This window comes from Sorex araneus, chromosome 1, assembly GCF_027595985.1.
Source record: "Sorex araneus isolate mSorAra2 chromosome 1, mSorAra2.pri, whole genome shotgun sequence".
Taxonomy (NCBI): Eukaryota; Metazoa; Chordata; class Mammalia; order Eulipotyphla; family Soricidae; genus Sorex; species Sorex araneus.
Genome location: NC_073302.1, coordinates 121,283,020 through 121,296,032, shown reverse-complemented (window position 1 = coordinate 121,296,032; position 13,013 = coordinate 121,283,020). Strand labels below are relative to the sequence as shown.

At 42.2% G+C, this 13,013-nt stretch overlaps 1 protein-coding gene across 2 annotated transcripts in view; it reads left to right on the top strand.

Annotated features, from left to right (window-relative positions):
- Nucleotides 1-11,250, top strand: part of ADAMTS12 (ADAM metallopeptidase with thrombospondin type 1 motif 12) — a 309,194-nt gene extending 297,944 nt beyond the window's left edge. For both annotated transcript variants that reach the window (XM_055123852.1, XM_004605602.2), the window contains one exon: nt 7,156-11,250. In XM_055123852.1, coding sequence (XP_054979827.1) covers nt 7,156-7,331 — 176 coding nt within the window. In that variant the 3' untranslated portion in view covers nt 7,332-11,250. The remainder of the gene's footprint in view (nt 1-7,155) is intronic.
- Nucleotides 11,251-13,013: the final 1,763 nt, after the last annotated feature.

Genomic DNA, 13,013 nt, shown 5'->3' with positions numbered 1-13,013 from the left:
GACATGTCCTAGGTTTAGCATGGGGAGAGTGGGATACCTCAGAATTGTTCCCTCCCAAACTGGACTTTGACATTCCCACACTCTTCAGCTTTTGGCCAACAACCATCTGAAAGGACCACATGTATAGGATTGCTTGTCTCCATCTGTAGGGACTAGGCTGCTGCATTTCTAACTGTGGAACCTCGAAGAGTGGTCCAGTTTGGAAATCCTGAATGCAGTGCATCAGGGGTAAAAGGGGTGTGTGGGATATGGGGAGGAGAAGGAAGGGCAGAGGGGGAAAATAGTTTATGAATGTCATGTACAATGAAGGTCTCCTCACTGACCTAAGGGTCATTTTCAGAGGCCATTTCAAAGAATCTTTAGTCTTCCATTATTTTACAATTCAAATTGTGTTCTCTGGAGCGGCTGTATTAGCATCAACTTGGAGCATCTTAGGAAACTGCTGGATCTCAGCATTCACCCATATCTTTCAGAATCTGTATCTACATTTAAATAAGATCCTCGGGTGATTTAGGTGCACATTCAAGTTCTGTTGCACACCACGAGGCCACTTTGAGACCCTCTTCCTTTATTTTTTATTTTTTATTTATTTATTGTTTTTAATTTTATTGAATCACCATGGGATAGTTACAAGCTTTCATGTTTGGGTTACAATCACACATTGATCAAACACCCATCCCCCCACCAGTGCACATTCCCCACCACCAATATCTCTGGTATACCCCTCTTTCCCACCCTCCCCCTGCCTCCATGGCAGACAATATTCCCCATATTATCTCTCTACTTTTGGGCATTATGGCTTGCAACACAGACACTGAGAGGTCATCATGTTGGGTCCATTATCTACTTTTGGCACATCTCCCATCCTGACTGATTCCTCCAGCCATCATTTTCTTAGTGATCCCTTCTCTACTCCATCTGCCTTCTCCCCTCCGCTCATGAAGAAGGCTTCCAGCTACGGGGCAATCCCCCCTGGCCCTTGTATCTACTGTCCTTGGGTGTCAGCCTCATGTGATGTTATTCTATACTCCACAGACCCTCTTCCTTTAATGCCATCTCATCACCTTCTATGGCACCATGATTTTTAAATAGTGAGGCTATGAATTCCCTTTTGTCTGGTGCTAATTTTTTTTAATAATTGAAACAACAACTTAGTCTTGGTTGACCCCACCTAGTGTTACAACTTGATTTTTTAAATGATATGTACAGTGTCTTTTCTGTTTTATTGCTGGACAGGGCTGTCTTCAATAATAAATACTGTATTTCAGTAATCAAAAATGCATAGCGGGTACTTTTTATCTTGAAATGTCACACAGTGGAGCTGATGCCTAATAATGGCTGGCAAAGGATATAAATATCAATGAATTCCACTTCCTAACAATTATCAGGGCAATAACATTATCTACTGGTAAACTAGGCTTAATCACATAGAAACAATAAGAAAAAGCAGCTGCAAGAAATTCCTTGATTAAAGAGCCCATCTTAATGCCTCCTGTGCCCTTTAAAATGCTCTAACTCATTTTGCCCTCATTTAATGCCCTGAATCTTTTAGAGCCAGCCATTAGAATAAACACATGTCCTTTGCCTAACATAAACAATTGAATTTGAATTCATATGATGTTTTCTTCCCTGAAGCCATTTTGCTTCCTTTAAATCATTCACTGTATCACTGAATCACTGTCATCCCGTTGTTCATGGATGTACTGGAGCAGGCGCCAGTAACATCTCCATTAATCCCAGCCCCGAGACTTTAGCAGCCTCTCCTTTACTCGTCTTTCCCAATGATTGGAGGCTTCCATCAGGGTCAGGGGAATGAAACCTGTTATTGTTATTGTTTTTGACATATCGAATATGCTATGGGGAGCTTTCCAGGCTCTGCCATGCAGGCGGGATACTCTCAGTAGCTTGCTGGACTCCCCTAGGGCATATATATTTATTTCCCTCTATGATGATGCATCACACAGCCACTTTGCAGCCTCGTGGTCCAGGAATATGTTCACTCATGTGTGAGGCTTGGCCAGAGCATGTGGAAAGTGGCCTGGAGCATGGCAGAGGTTGGGTAGTGGAGGTCAACTGCCTGGGTTGGGTCCCTTAGGGCAGAGAGGCCTCTCACCTGCCCCCCTCTGGGGTGCCCTGAGTGAAAACAGGCTGGTGCAGAGTCTAGTGGCATGGTTATGGGGGCCTCATTTTATGCTCCCTTCCTGGAGAAGCAGCCATAAGTTCTGGAGGGTGGCTGATGAGATTATCTTTAAGTCACTAATGACTTAAAATATAAATTATTATTTCCAGAGTTGGAACTGTAAAACCTATTCCAAGTATCTAAGTTAAAATAAATATAAAGTAAATGCATCATGTTTAGAGAGTATCAGCTGTGTTCCAGCATTACATTCATAATGAATTAAAAAAAAAACTACACTGTCAAACATGCCATCTCCGGGTCATTGCTTGGGGGGTTGAAAGGTACAGATGGCAAGAAAAAGAAAATTAATCATACAGTTCTTAGACCAAACATTAATAGATTAAAATTTTGGATCAGGAAATTTTCTACTGAAAGATGTTCTTCCAGATACATATAATGACTTCTATTCATTTTTTCAGCAAACATTACTGATCAGAAGCTATATGCCAGCAAGAATAAAAGCTGATGTTGTAGAAATGAGTATTTCCAAAATTTTATGAAAATTGTTCACTATATTGAAATTGTTTTTCAACTCTCTCTTGTGGTTCAGATAGTATCGTTTCATCCTAGATACAACCAACAACCAGGAAATAAATTTACCACAGTTTCTTTAAATTTCCAAGTATAGTTTCTGTTGAACAGAGACAAATTGGTATGGCCTCTCCAAGCTGACCCTAATTAGAGGCATTGTATGTGCTTTGGCTGAAATCCAATTGGCTGATGCAAACATAAGCCCTTTTTGTTCTACAATAATAAGGAAAACTGGTACTATTAAGCCATGCCTGGGTGTTAGGCACATAGCCATTGTCTAAACAATTCTAAACACGGCCTAGAACAACTTCTCTCAGTAGAGGCCACCACTGTTCCCGACTCTTTCGACACTTCCATTACTTTTAAATTGAACCCAAGCAGGTTTCCAGGCTTCTGAAGATCACTAAAAATCAGGAGTTAGTATCTTCTGATTCCCAAGATCAAGCGAGGATCAACCCTGTCTCTGTTTTCGTTTTTCAGTTATTTAGATGCCAACCTATCCTGACAAGTGGATAGGTTGACAAGTGCCTATGTTTAACACTCAAAGGTCTTCTGGCCTTAGAGCTTGGTCCAAGTGATCTTCTTCTCAATCCATCATCAGCTCAAGATATCTATTCTTTTTGCTGATTGGGCTTTAGAGGCACCAATTGAGGCAGCATTGAAATTCCTGCATCACCATCTACAAAGGGTCAGTTACTAAGCTTCTCTGGAACCCTGTTTTTTAAAAAATAAATATACCTTTGAGGTACATTTCTATAAAGATCAATTTTTGTTGTAAATATCAAGCACATTGACTATTATGTGGTAAGCACTTAAAAAGTTGCATTTGTTACTGTTCTCATAGGAGGTTGAGTAATTTTTCCTTAGGGTTAGTGTAACAAACTTCCACATTCTAAGTGGCTCCAAAGAACAGACACTTATTCTCTTATAGTTCCTAGAGAACTATAAGAAAAGCTAGAAGCCACAAAGTAAGGCCATATGTATGTTCTCTCTCCTCTCTATTCTCTCCTCTCTTTGTCCCCAACTTCCACTCTCCATCTTTCTTTTCTCTTTTCTCCCTCTACATCTTCTTTCCTATTTTTTAGTCTCCCCTATACTTCTCCCCTCCCAAAACCACCCCTCCACCCCCACAGTTTTTGGTGGTTGACACAATCTTGGCTTTCCTTGACTTGTAACTATATAATTCCAATCTCTGCTTCCAACATCATAATATTGGGGAAGGAGTGATAGTACAGTGGGTTGTGTGCTTGCCTTGATATGACTGATGGAGGTTAGATCCCCAGCATCCCAATGATTTCCAGGAGTGACTCTTGAGCGCAAAGCCAAAAGTAAGCCCTGAGCATAACTGGGTATGACCTCAAAACAAAAACCAACATCATAATATTATCTTCCCTGGGTATGTCTATCCTTATGTAGTTTCTCTTTGTTGTGTCTCTTCTAGTGACACTGTCATATGGAGCTGAGGATATACCCTGTTAATCTTAATTCTCATCAAAATTACATCTACCAAGAAGTATTTATTTCCAAGTAAGATCAGAGAAGTGACTTGTACCATAGGTACTCGTAGTTAGGCCTTCAAGTTTCGGGAAGATGTAAATTTTGGAAGATACAAAGTCACAACGGTGGGAAGAAAAATTTGGTGGACCTCTATGAAGCTTTTTCTGTCATGGCAGATACTCTTAAAGCCATAGCATTTTAACAGAAAAGACTCCCATTCATTTATAGAACAGTTCAGGATAGAATGCAGCTTCATGTTTGCACAAACATGCAACAATACAAATTGGGATAGAGGAATCCATGTAGCCCAGCATGGCCAAACAAGCTTGGAGAAGAGATCCAATACAAGCTAAACGTGTGCACTGCCTCCGCTTTCCTTCTTTTCTCCACTTGCACTTCCCCCATTTTCTTTTTGGTTGGGGTGGTGGGGAGTAGTCACATGCAGTGGTGCTCAGGGACTACTCCTGGTGGTACCCAGGACTCGAACTAGTACATTGGTGGGATGCAAAGCACACGCCTTAAGCCTTGTAATATCTCTCAGATATCCACTTCCCCTTTCAGTTTGTTGTTATTAGAGTGTGAGGAGTCACTCACACTCAGTTTTGTACTCACACTTTTATGGCAGTGAGTCAGGGATCACACCGGAAGTGCCAGGGACTGAACTCAAAGCCTCATGTGTGCAAGTCAGGCATTCTACAACTGAGCCACAGCCCTGCCTTCTGTCTTTACTTAAGTAACCCCAGGGCACCTCAGACTAGTGGCAGATATTTGTGGTTCAAAGGGCTGGCCTCCATTTACCTTCTCTATCCACAAGGGCTTCAGGTTAACCTGAGGCAGTGGATCAACCTTCCCCCACGCCTACAACTGTCCTGCCGGGCCTTTCCAAGCAGAAGCCCGTGTTGGAATCTGTGCTTGTTCTGAACTGTAGCCCATGTGATGCACAATCCAAGCCCCATGGCACTGTCCACTGCCCTGAGGGGCATCCAGAAAACCTCAACTTCCTATCCCACAATTGGAAGACTTAGCTGAAACACATGCTTGTCTCAAACATCAGACCATGTAAGGAAGTTTATTGGGATTGCAGAAGAGATTGATATTCCTAATAGGCTTGAAGAAGAGCCTGAAGAGGAGACGCATCAGCAATGAAGAGCTTTTTTGTTCTAGTAACATTATCATTTGTCTCTTTCCAAATCACTTAAAACATGCAGACAAAATAGAGTTCTGAGTGCTAAGAGAAGACACTTATTTCTTCACAAAAAGACACGGGAATAATGAGTTCTGTGGCATTATAAATATAAAACATTCTGGGCCCTCCTGTGCCAAAGGTGAGAAAGTCATACAGAACAAAACTGCTGCCCGGGCTTGGGGTCACGGGAATATCACCTCCAAATGTTTCCACTGTCACCCACCGTTTTGTTGGCACAGGACAGGAGCCTATTTGTGGAAAAACTCCTCTTCAATACTCATTAGATCTTTTCTGTGAAGGAGACAGAAAGGCAGTCAAAGCTCTGACAGGCAGCCAAGCAAATTTACGACAATTTCTTTCTCTAGAAAAACCTATTATTTGGGGCCTTATCGAATTCCTTCCAGACCAATGGTGCTCGTGCGCATGCATGCATGTGCGCACACACACACACACACACACACACACACACACACACACACACGGAAGCCCGGAAGGGGAGTCCCTAAGCAACATAGTTTAATTCCTTGATTTCTGTAGAAGCAAAGCAGGTCAAAAAATATGAGTTTATTAGAGTAAAACAAGAATTAGAATCCAAGAGACCGATTGCATACTGACTGTCAGAACTACTGGTTTCTAGTGTCTCCAGGCATGGATCATTCCTGAGAAAAGGAACATTTTCTTTATCTGTAGCCTTCAGGGTTGCACCATGCTTAGTTGGTGAATTGGCTGTGTGGGTGGTTGCTCGGCATACTAAATGGTATCTCTTTAGTATGCCATGAGCTCTGCGGATATCATTCCTTGTGTTCAGATCTGACTGTACTGATTATCATCTGGATAACATTGTCCCAAGTTCCTGACATCTCAGGGCCTTCCATTTTCTCATTCATAATCTTCTTTTGCTGACAGTACCACTGTATGGATGAAACAAGATGAAGCAAGGAAAGCCTTGTATGCAACTCTTACATAATAGTACTGCACAGAACAATGCAGCTAAATACAGAGCTATAAAGTTACAAGCATGATAGGTTGTTTTGCTAGTATCTACAGATTAACTCAAGTTCCACCGATCTAACCTGCCTATAGTTGGCCTTCGCTGCAAGCTGTCAGTTAGTCTAGAGCTACTCTTCATCCTTGATTCTGTGGCTGCACAAACCAAATTTCTTCTTATGGAAATAGATGGAGACCGATCCCCCTGAACCTTCCAAGGACCTGCAGGAATTGTGTCTATTAACATCCCCTTATCCAAAATAAGTCATAGTATGGAACCCAAGTCTTGAGAGTAAGGAAAAACTTTCCACCCTCTGGATAACCATAGTTGGAATGAGGATGTATAATGCTGCTACACAGAGTGAAAAATTGTGATGTTTTGGTCATTTTAATGCAAATACTTTGCGCTGTGTCTAATGCATAGTAAGTGCTCACCAAATGTCAAGTTTTATTGTGAATTATATGACTCCACAGGCTCCCACTCTTATGAATAATGGACCATTTTTTGTTTGGAGGGCCACATCTGGTGTTGCTCAGGGGTTGCTTCTGGACTCATTACTCCTGGCAATGCTCAGGGGACTGTATGGAATGCTGGGAGTCAAATCTGGGTCAGCCACGTGCAAGACAAAAGCCATTGCTGCTGTAAAATTGTTCTAGCCCTAATAATGGACCTTTTCCTAAGAGAAATATAAGATCTTTCATTAGTAGGTGTTGCACTAGTTCACTTACAAAAGGTAATGTTTAATTATTTTTCCTACTTTTTCTCTTCTTACAGATTTGCTTTGCACTAAGGACAAGTTAACAGTCAGTTTCTGCCAGACTCTCAGAAGCATGAGGAGATGTTCTGTGCCCACTGTGAGAGCCCAGTGCTGCTTCACATGTTCCCAGACACCCATCCACAGCCACAGGCCAAGGAAACAGCCTTTGCTCAGCAACTCCAAAGCACTCTAATTCCGGACCAAAGCTCTAACCCTCCACCCTGGACTGCAGCGCCCCACTGACCCTGGCGTGTCTCAGCTTGGGACACCTTCACTGAGGCTTTACTCTATTTCAGGTCCAACTTTGGGTCATCAAAAACACAAGCCAATGTATTCCTTTAGCCATTTATGTCCTACACAGGAGACAGAAGACTACTACTTGCTGCTCCCAGATAGAAAAGTGAAATATCCAGAAGAATTGGGTAGCCCTTGGAATCAGGTCTGGGAAAGATGACAAATGAGGAAAGTTGGTAAAATAATATGTGTGTGCATGCACGTGTGTGTGTGTGTGTGTGTGTGTGTGTGTGTGGTTTCTGGATTATACCTGGTGGTGCTTAGGAACTACTCATGGCAAGATGCTCAGGAGACACTCCCAGCAGTGTTCAGGGGCCCAGGCAGTGCCACGGATCGAGCCTGAGCTTCTTGCATGCAAAAACATGCCCGATAGCTCTTTGAGCATTCTCCTCCTCTTCCATATGTGTCTCTTCCCCAACTCCCCACCTTAAAGAACATACCACCAAAGAGACCACATGTTCCCCAGACTACCTCAAAAACATCAAGAAATAGGGACCCAAGTATATAGGGAATGAATCATCTTATTCATTTACCTTGAGAAAATAAGTCTTTTCTATTTCTTCTCTGCTTGAGTGTAGTGCTTGTTGAAAATACCATGGGAGAGCTTTTAGGAGCATTTTTTTAATCCATCAAGGAAGAGGCTTTCTGTATCCCATATTCAACCAGGACAAGAGGAAAGTGTCCAGGTGCCACTGTCCTGGCACATTTCATGTCTGGGCTCTTCAGACTCCCATATCTACCTGGAGACATTAGAATAAAAGGAAACGGCCAGCAATATAAATTTACTAGACCTGAAGAATTTAGATTACTTCTGTGGAAAACATTTCTTCATGTCTTATAAAAAGCAATTTCTATAAAAACTTAAAAAATAATGAACATTTACCTACTTCTTGCTGGGAATGTAGACCTTCATCCTTTCCATTTTCCTAGCAGATAATCACCCTTTCCAGAGAAGCAAATGTATCTTTCTGATTCACTTTTCCTCTTCAGCAGCGTCCTTACCTAAGCCATTTAGCTCAGAAATGTTACCAGGTTCAGGGTGGCCTCCTAACCTCCAGCCCCAGGTTGAAAAATGGAACTCTGGATTAAAATACTTTTAATAACCTAGTAAATGAGGGTCAGAGCAATAGTACAGAGGGTAAGACACTGAATCCAGCCAGGAGTGATCCTTGAGCACAGAGCCAGGAATAAAACCTAAGCAAGCTGGGCATGGCCTCAACACAAAAAAAAGAAGCTAATAAATGTATATTTAGAGAATGAAACTTCTCGACAGTGAGGGGAAGATGTTCTGTTCCCCAGTGTCCCCACTGCTTACTTTTCAGGGCGTCCTTCCTCATGGGAACAGACAAGATGGAGAAGTCCTAAAAACTGAAATGAGTGTTCCTAAAAACTGAAATGAGTGTTTGAATGCATTTTCCTAGATGACCCACCTCACCCATCAGAAGGGCTCGAAAATTTAAGGCAGAGTTCCTGGTTGCTTAAGGGGAGGTTCTTTCATGAGTGGAACTCGGAGCAAGAGGATGGGTGTGTGGGTGGAGGACCCAAAGGAATAGATGCTCAGACCAGCTCCTCACAGAAGGGAATGATACCGATCACATGTGAAGGGGGCAGGTTTTCAGTCTCATGCATAGGTACAGTTAGAAATCACCATGTCCTGTCACTCCCTTCAGTTCTTTATTCGTTCATCAGAATGGTGCTATTGAGAAATGGTGCTAATATCCAGACACTGGCAGAATATAAACATATCCAGCATATAAACACATGGGAAAAGCCATGTCTTCATCATCTGTTCAGTGTCTAATGGTGTTGCTGGCAAAAGCCAGTTAAATATCTTAGATACCAGACACTGAAAATTTTTATATCATATTATTTTATTTTCAAGCCATTAGTGCATATTATTCTGGTAAATTCCTGTGGATACAAAATGCTGAGGTTGGGATAAAACTCAAAGTATATCAGAAACATGAGGAGAGTAGAATATGTTTACTTAAAGCCAGAGATCAGTAACGTCTCCATTGTGAGACTTGTTACTGTTTTTGGCATATAGAATATGCCACAGGTAGCTTGCCAGGCTCTGCCATGGGGGTGAGACACTCTCGGTAGCCTACTGGACTCTCAGAGAGGGGTGGAGGAATAGAACCCGAGTCATCTGTGTGCAAGGCAAGCACCCTACCCACTGTGCTATAGCTCCAGCCCACTAGTGCCCACTCGAGAAAATCGATGAGCAATGGAATGACAGTGATACAGTGAAAGCCAGAGATTATATTTCTAGATAATAACTGTATTCTTATATTCCCTTTCTTTTCACTATAAACATTGCTGGCTGATGGCCATCATTGATAAAATAATAGTTTTAGAAAGAAGGTGCTTAAATTATCAGTATATGCACAAAACAAAACCAGATTTTTTTTCTAGTAAGATTCCTTGCAAAGATAGTCTTTGGAGTGTAGTATAGAGTTTTGAGGAGGATCCACTTAGTGGGAAAATTGATTGAAATTAACCTAAGACTGTGCTACACAGCATCCCACATGTCTTGAGACCTGGATATAAATAACCTGTTCATCAGAACTCAGGAGCAAACCCATATTTCTTCTGGCAAGATTTCTCCTCTTTTTCAATTGCATATTATTGGTCCCTACTCACTCATTGTTGACATTCACTTTCTGTAATGATGTTTTGTCATAAGATTTGTAAAGCCTATACCTCTTCCGTCTGAATCCCAGTATTAAGATAGCACTTGATATTGGAGTCATCTGAAATAGTGGTTGCTGCCTAGATAATCACTCAGCTGTGAGTTGTCACAGTTGTTACAGAATGGCATCAGTGGTGCCAGGGCTTAATGGGTTCCGATGCTTGCAACATGAGTTAGATGTCAGTTTCATCAGGAGACTCTGAGGACAAGGATCTCAATGGTGTCTGCACCATTTGGATGCACTGAGGGGCCAAGCTGAAGTAACTTTGGTTTGCTTGATCCGTGGCTTACTTTCTTCCCATTCTGAACCAAAAAGTGAGAAACAGAGCAAGAGACACACTGGATTCACATCTACCGTGAACCAAGGACAGCCATAGGGCATGGTGCTTACAATGTGTAGGTTCTCAAAATCCATTCCGTTTACATCTTCCTTCATACCAGTAGGGAAGTCCTTTTCTGAGAAGTTGTGTGTTGTTTGTGAACATAAGAGAGCAATATTTAAGAAGCCTTTTAGTAAATAGCTCTCTAAGATAGGTAATCACTTTGTGATACAATTGCCTCTTAATCAGAAAGACTTGTTTTATGATGGATTTTCTTGCATAAGACCACACTTCCCTTCAATCTCCTAAGACATCCAAGATGCCATAGCATCCTGTTATGATGCTTCCATGTATTTAGTGACTTTTTAATAACCTTCATCGAGTTTCTAAAACATATTTGAAGCATTTCCTGTTGTTTCTTATGATAATTTCCCATTTGATTAGCCAAAATCTTCCAAACGCTGAAAGTTAGACATTGCTACCCACAGATTGCAGTCTTAGCTCTTTTCCCTTTTACTTGAAGATGAAACCCTGGGGACAATACATTGGGTGCTTAGTGCATAATGATTTACTTTCAACAGACAGACGATATGAACTGCCTGGTGCTATAACTTTGCCTATATATTTGATAGTACTCTTGTTTTTATAGTGCTAACTCAAAGTATTATTGTTAGTAGTGTTATTGTAAGTTGTATCATTTACAAAACCATGGTTGGAGAAGCACAATTCTGCTTACCACTGTTTTCCAAAGGGTTTGTGTTATGTACATGATCCAACCCATCACCTTGTATCTTCGTGCTGCTTTGCCAAGTCCAGCCTCCTTGAGGGGTATCTTAGAGGGTACCTCAGTATTTAAAACCTGATTTAATCCAACCTGTTAATGGAATGGCAGCAATAAATTGCCAGAATCATTGAAGTTTGCCTGTGGTTCATTTACCCCTGTTGTGAGACTCCCTGCTCCCCTCTCTGCCAACAGTGTTACCCTGGAACTTAGCAAGCTGGATGATGTCAGACTCTTTCTCCCACGCTCCTTGCAGATTCCCTTCTGTTCTACCCACAGATCAGCGTGTTGGCAGATTAGTCACATCCCAGCTGAAGTAAAACATCAGTTTATGAATGACTGTGCAGCAACCAGCATGCTCTACCAGGAGACAACCTAAAGTGATGCCTTAAATTTCTCCACTCAGAAGATCCATTATATTCAGAATTACAGCACTACAGCATACATAACAACTACTCCCTTATGTATCCAAAATGTATACATAATAGTTAAGAGGAAGCAACGAACTCTAGAGGAATGTGCTTTGGCAATCCGATCCTTTTTCAGAAATGGCTCCCAATAAGTACAGGCAACAAGGTAGGTTTTTATGTCTGTCCATGTGAAATCCACTCACACAGAATGAGTCGGTGCTGAGGCAAGAGCATTTCCTCAATCCCGGATCACAATCAACCCCTCTCCTCTACCTTAGGGAGAGGTTTTCCCATGGAAGGGCTTAAAGTAGATGCATTTATATTCTCTGTGATCAGTTCTGCCCTGATACTCTGGAATATGAGAATATGATGACTTATTACAGTCCACTCCCTGAAATCTACTGGCTTCCCTATCTGTCCTGCTTCTGCAATATGGTCCCTCTCTACAATTCCCCAAAACTCTCTTGTTGGTTGGCTCAATTTTTCCTGGCATAGATGGTTGCTGCTGACTTGCTTTTTCCATTGTACCCCTCACCCCTACCTCTCTACTCTAACCTGGAGCTAATCGTGGCAAAATTCCAGGTAAAACAGTGGTGCCCTTCCAGTTTCCACTCTTGCAGTCACATGCTGCATGATCTTTAGCCCATGATTCTGAGAATGGATTGAGGAATCAATCCATGGCCCTTAACCAGGCCAGTTGGTTTATGCTGGGCAGAGGTAGACCCGGGGTCACTCCCATCAAAAGTTATCAGCTGTATTATTCTCATCTCCAGTGCTGCACTCCTGTACCCCAAACTATCTCTCCCAAGTAAATGTTTTAAGGACTATCCCCACTTTACTCTGCTCAGACGCTATGGCCAGGGAGTCAGACAGATGCAGAGGGATGGCTGGTCTGTTCCTTGATGTTGAGAACTGCAAGAACAGCATGACTGGCTTCTTCTGAAGCCCTGCACTAAGAATCCTGGCCCGATTCTAGCAAGGTTTCTCGCAGCCTAAGACCATGGCCCTGAGACGACCCAGCCTCCCTCCTGAGTTCCTGTCTGGAAAAAACTCAAGTGCGCCAAAAGAATTTATTATTTGTTCCAGCCAACTGTTGAGCTTTTATTAAAAACTTACTATTGTAAATTCTTTTTCTGTCCTCTGAGAAATTTCTCCCAACAACCCAGGAGTGTCGTTTTAAAGGAGCTGAGAACTATTTCTTTGAAATGGAACCATCCCAAAGGAAGGATTGGGTGCCTGGTGCCAGACTCGGGTTGGTGGGGGGGGGGGTGGTGGAGGGCGGTGGAAGTCTAAGTAGGGATATACATGACCTAAAACATTGAACTTCCTGAATTTCCTGAGTCTGCTGGCTCCCCTCTCACCCCCTCCCTCCTCTCAC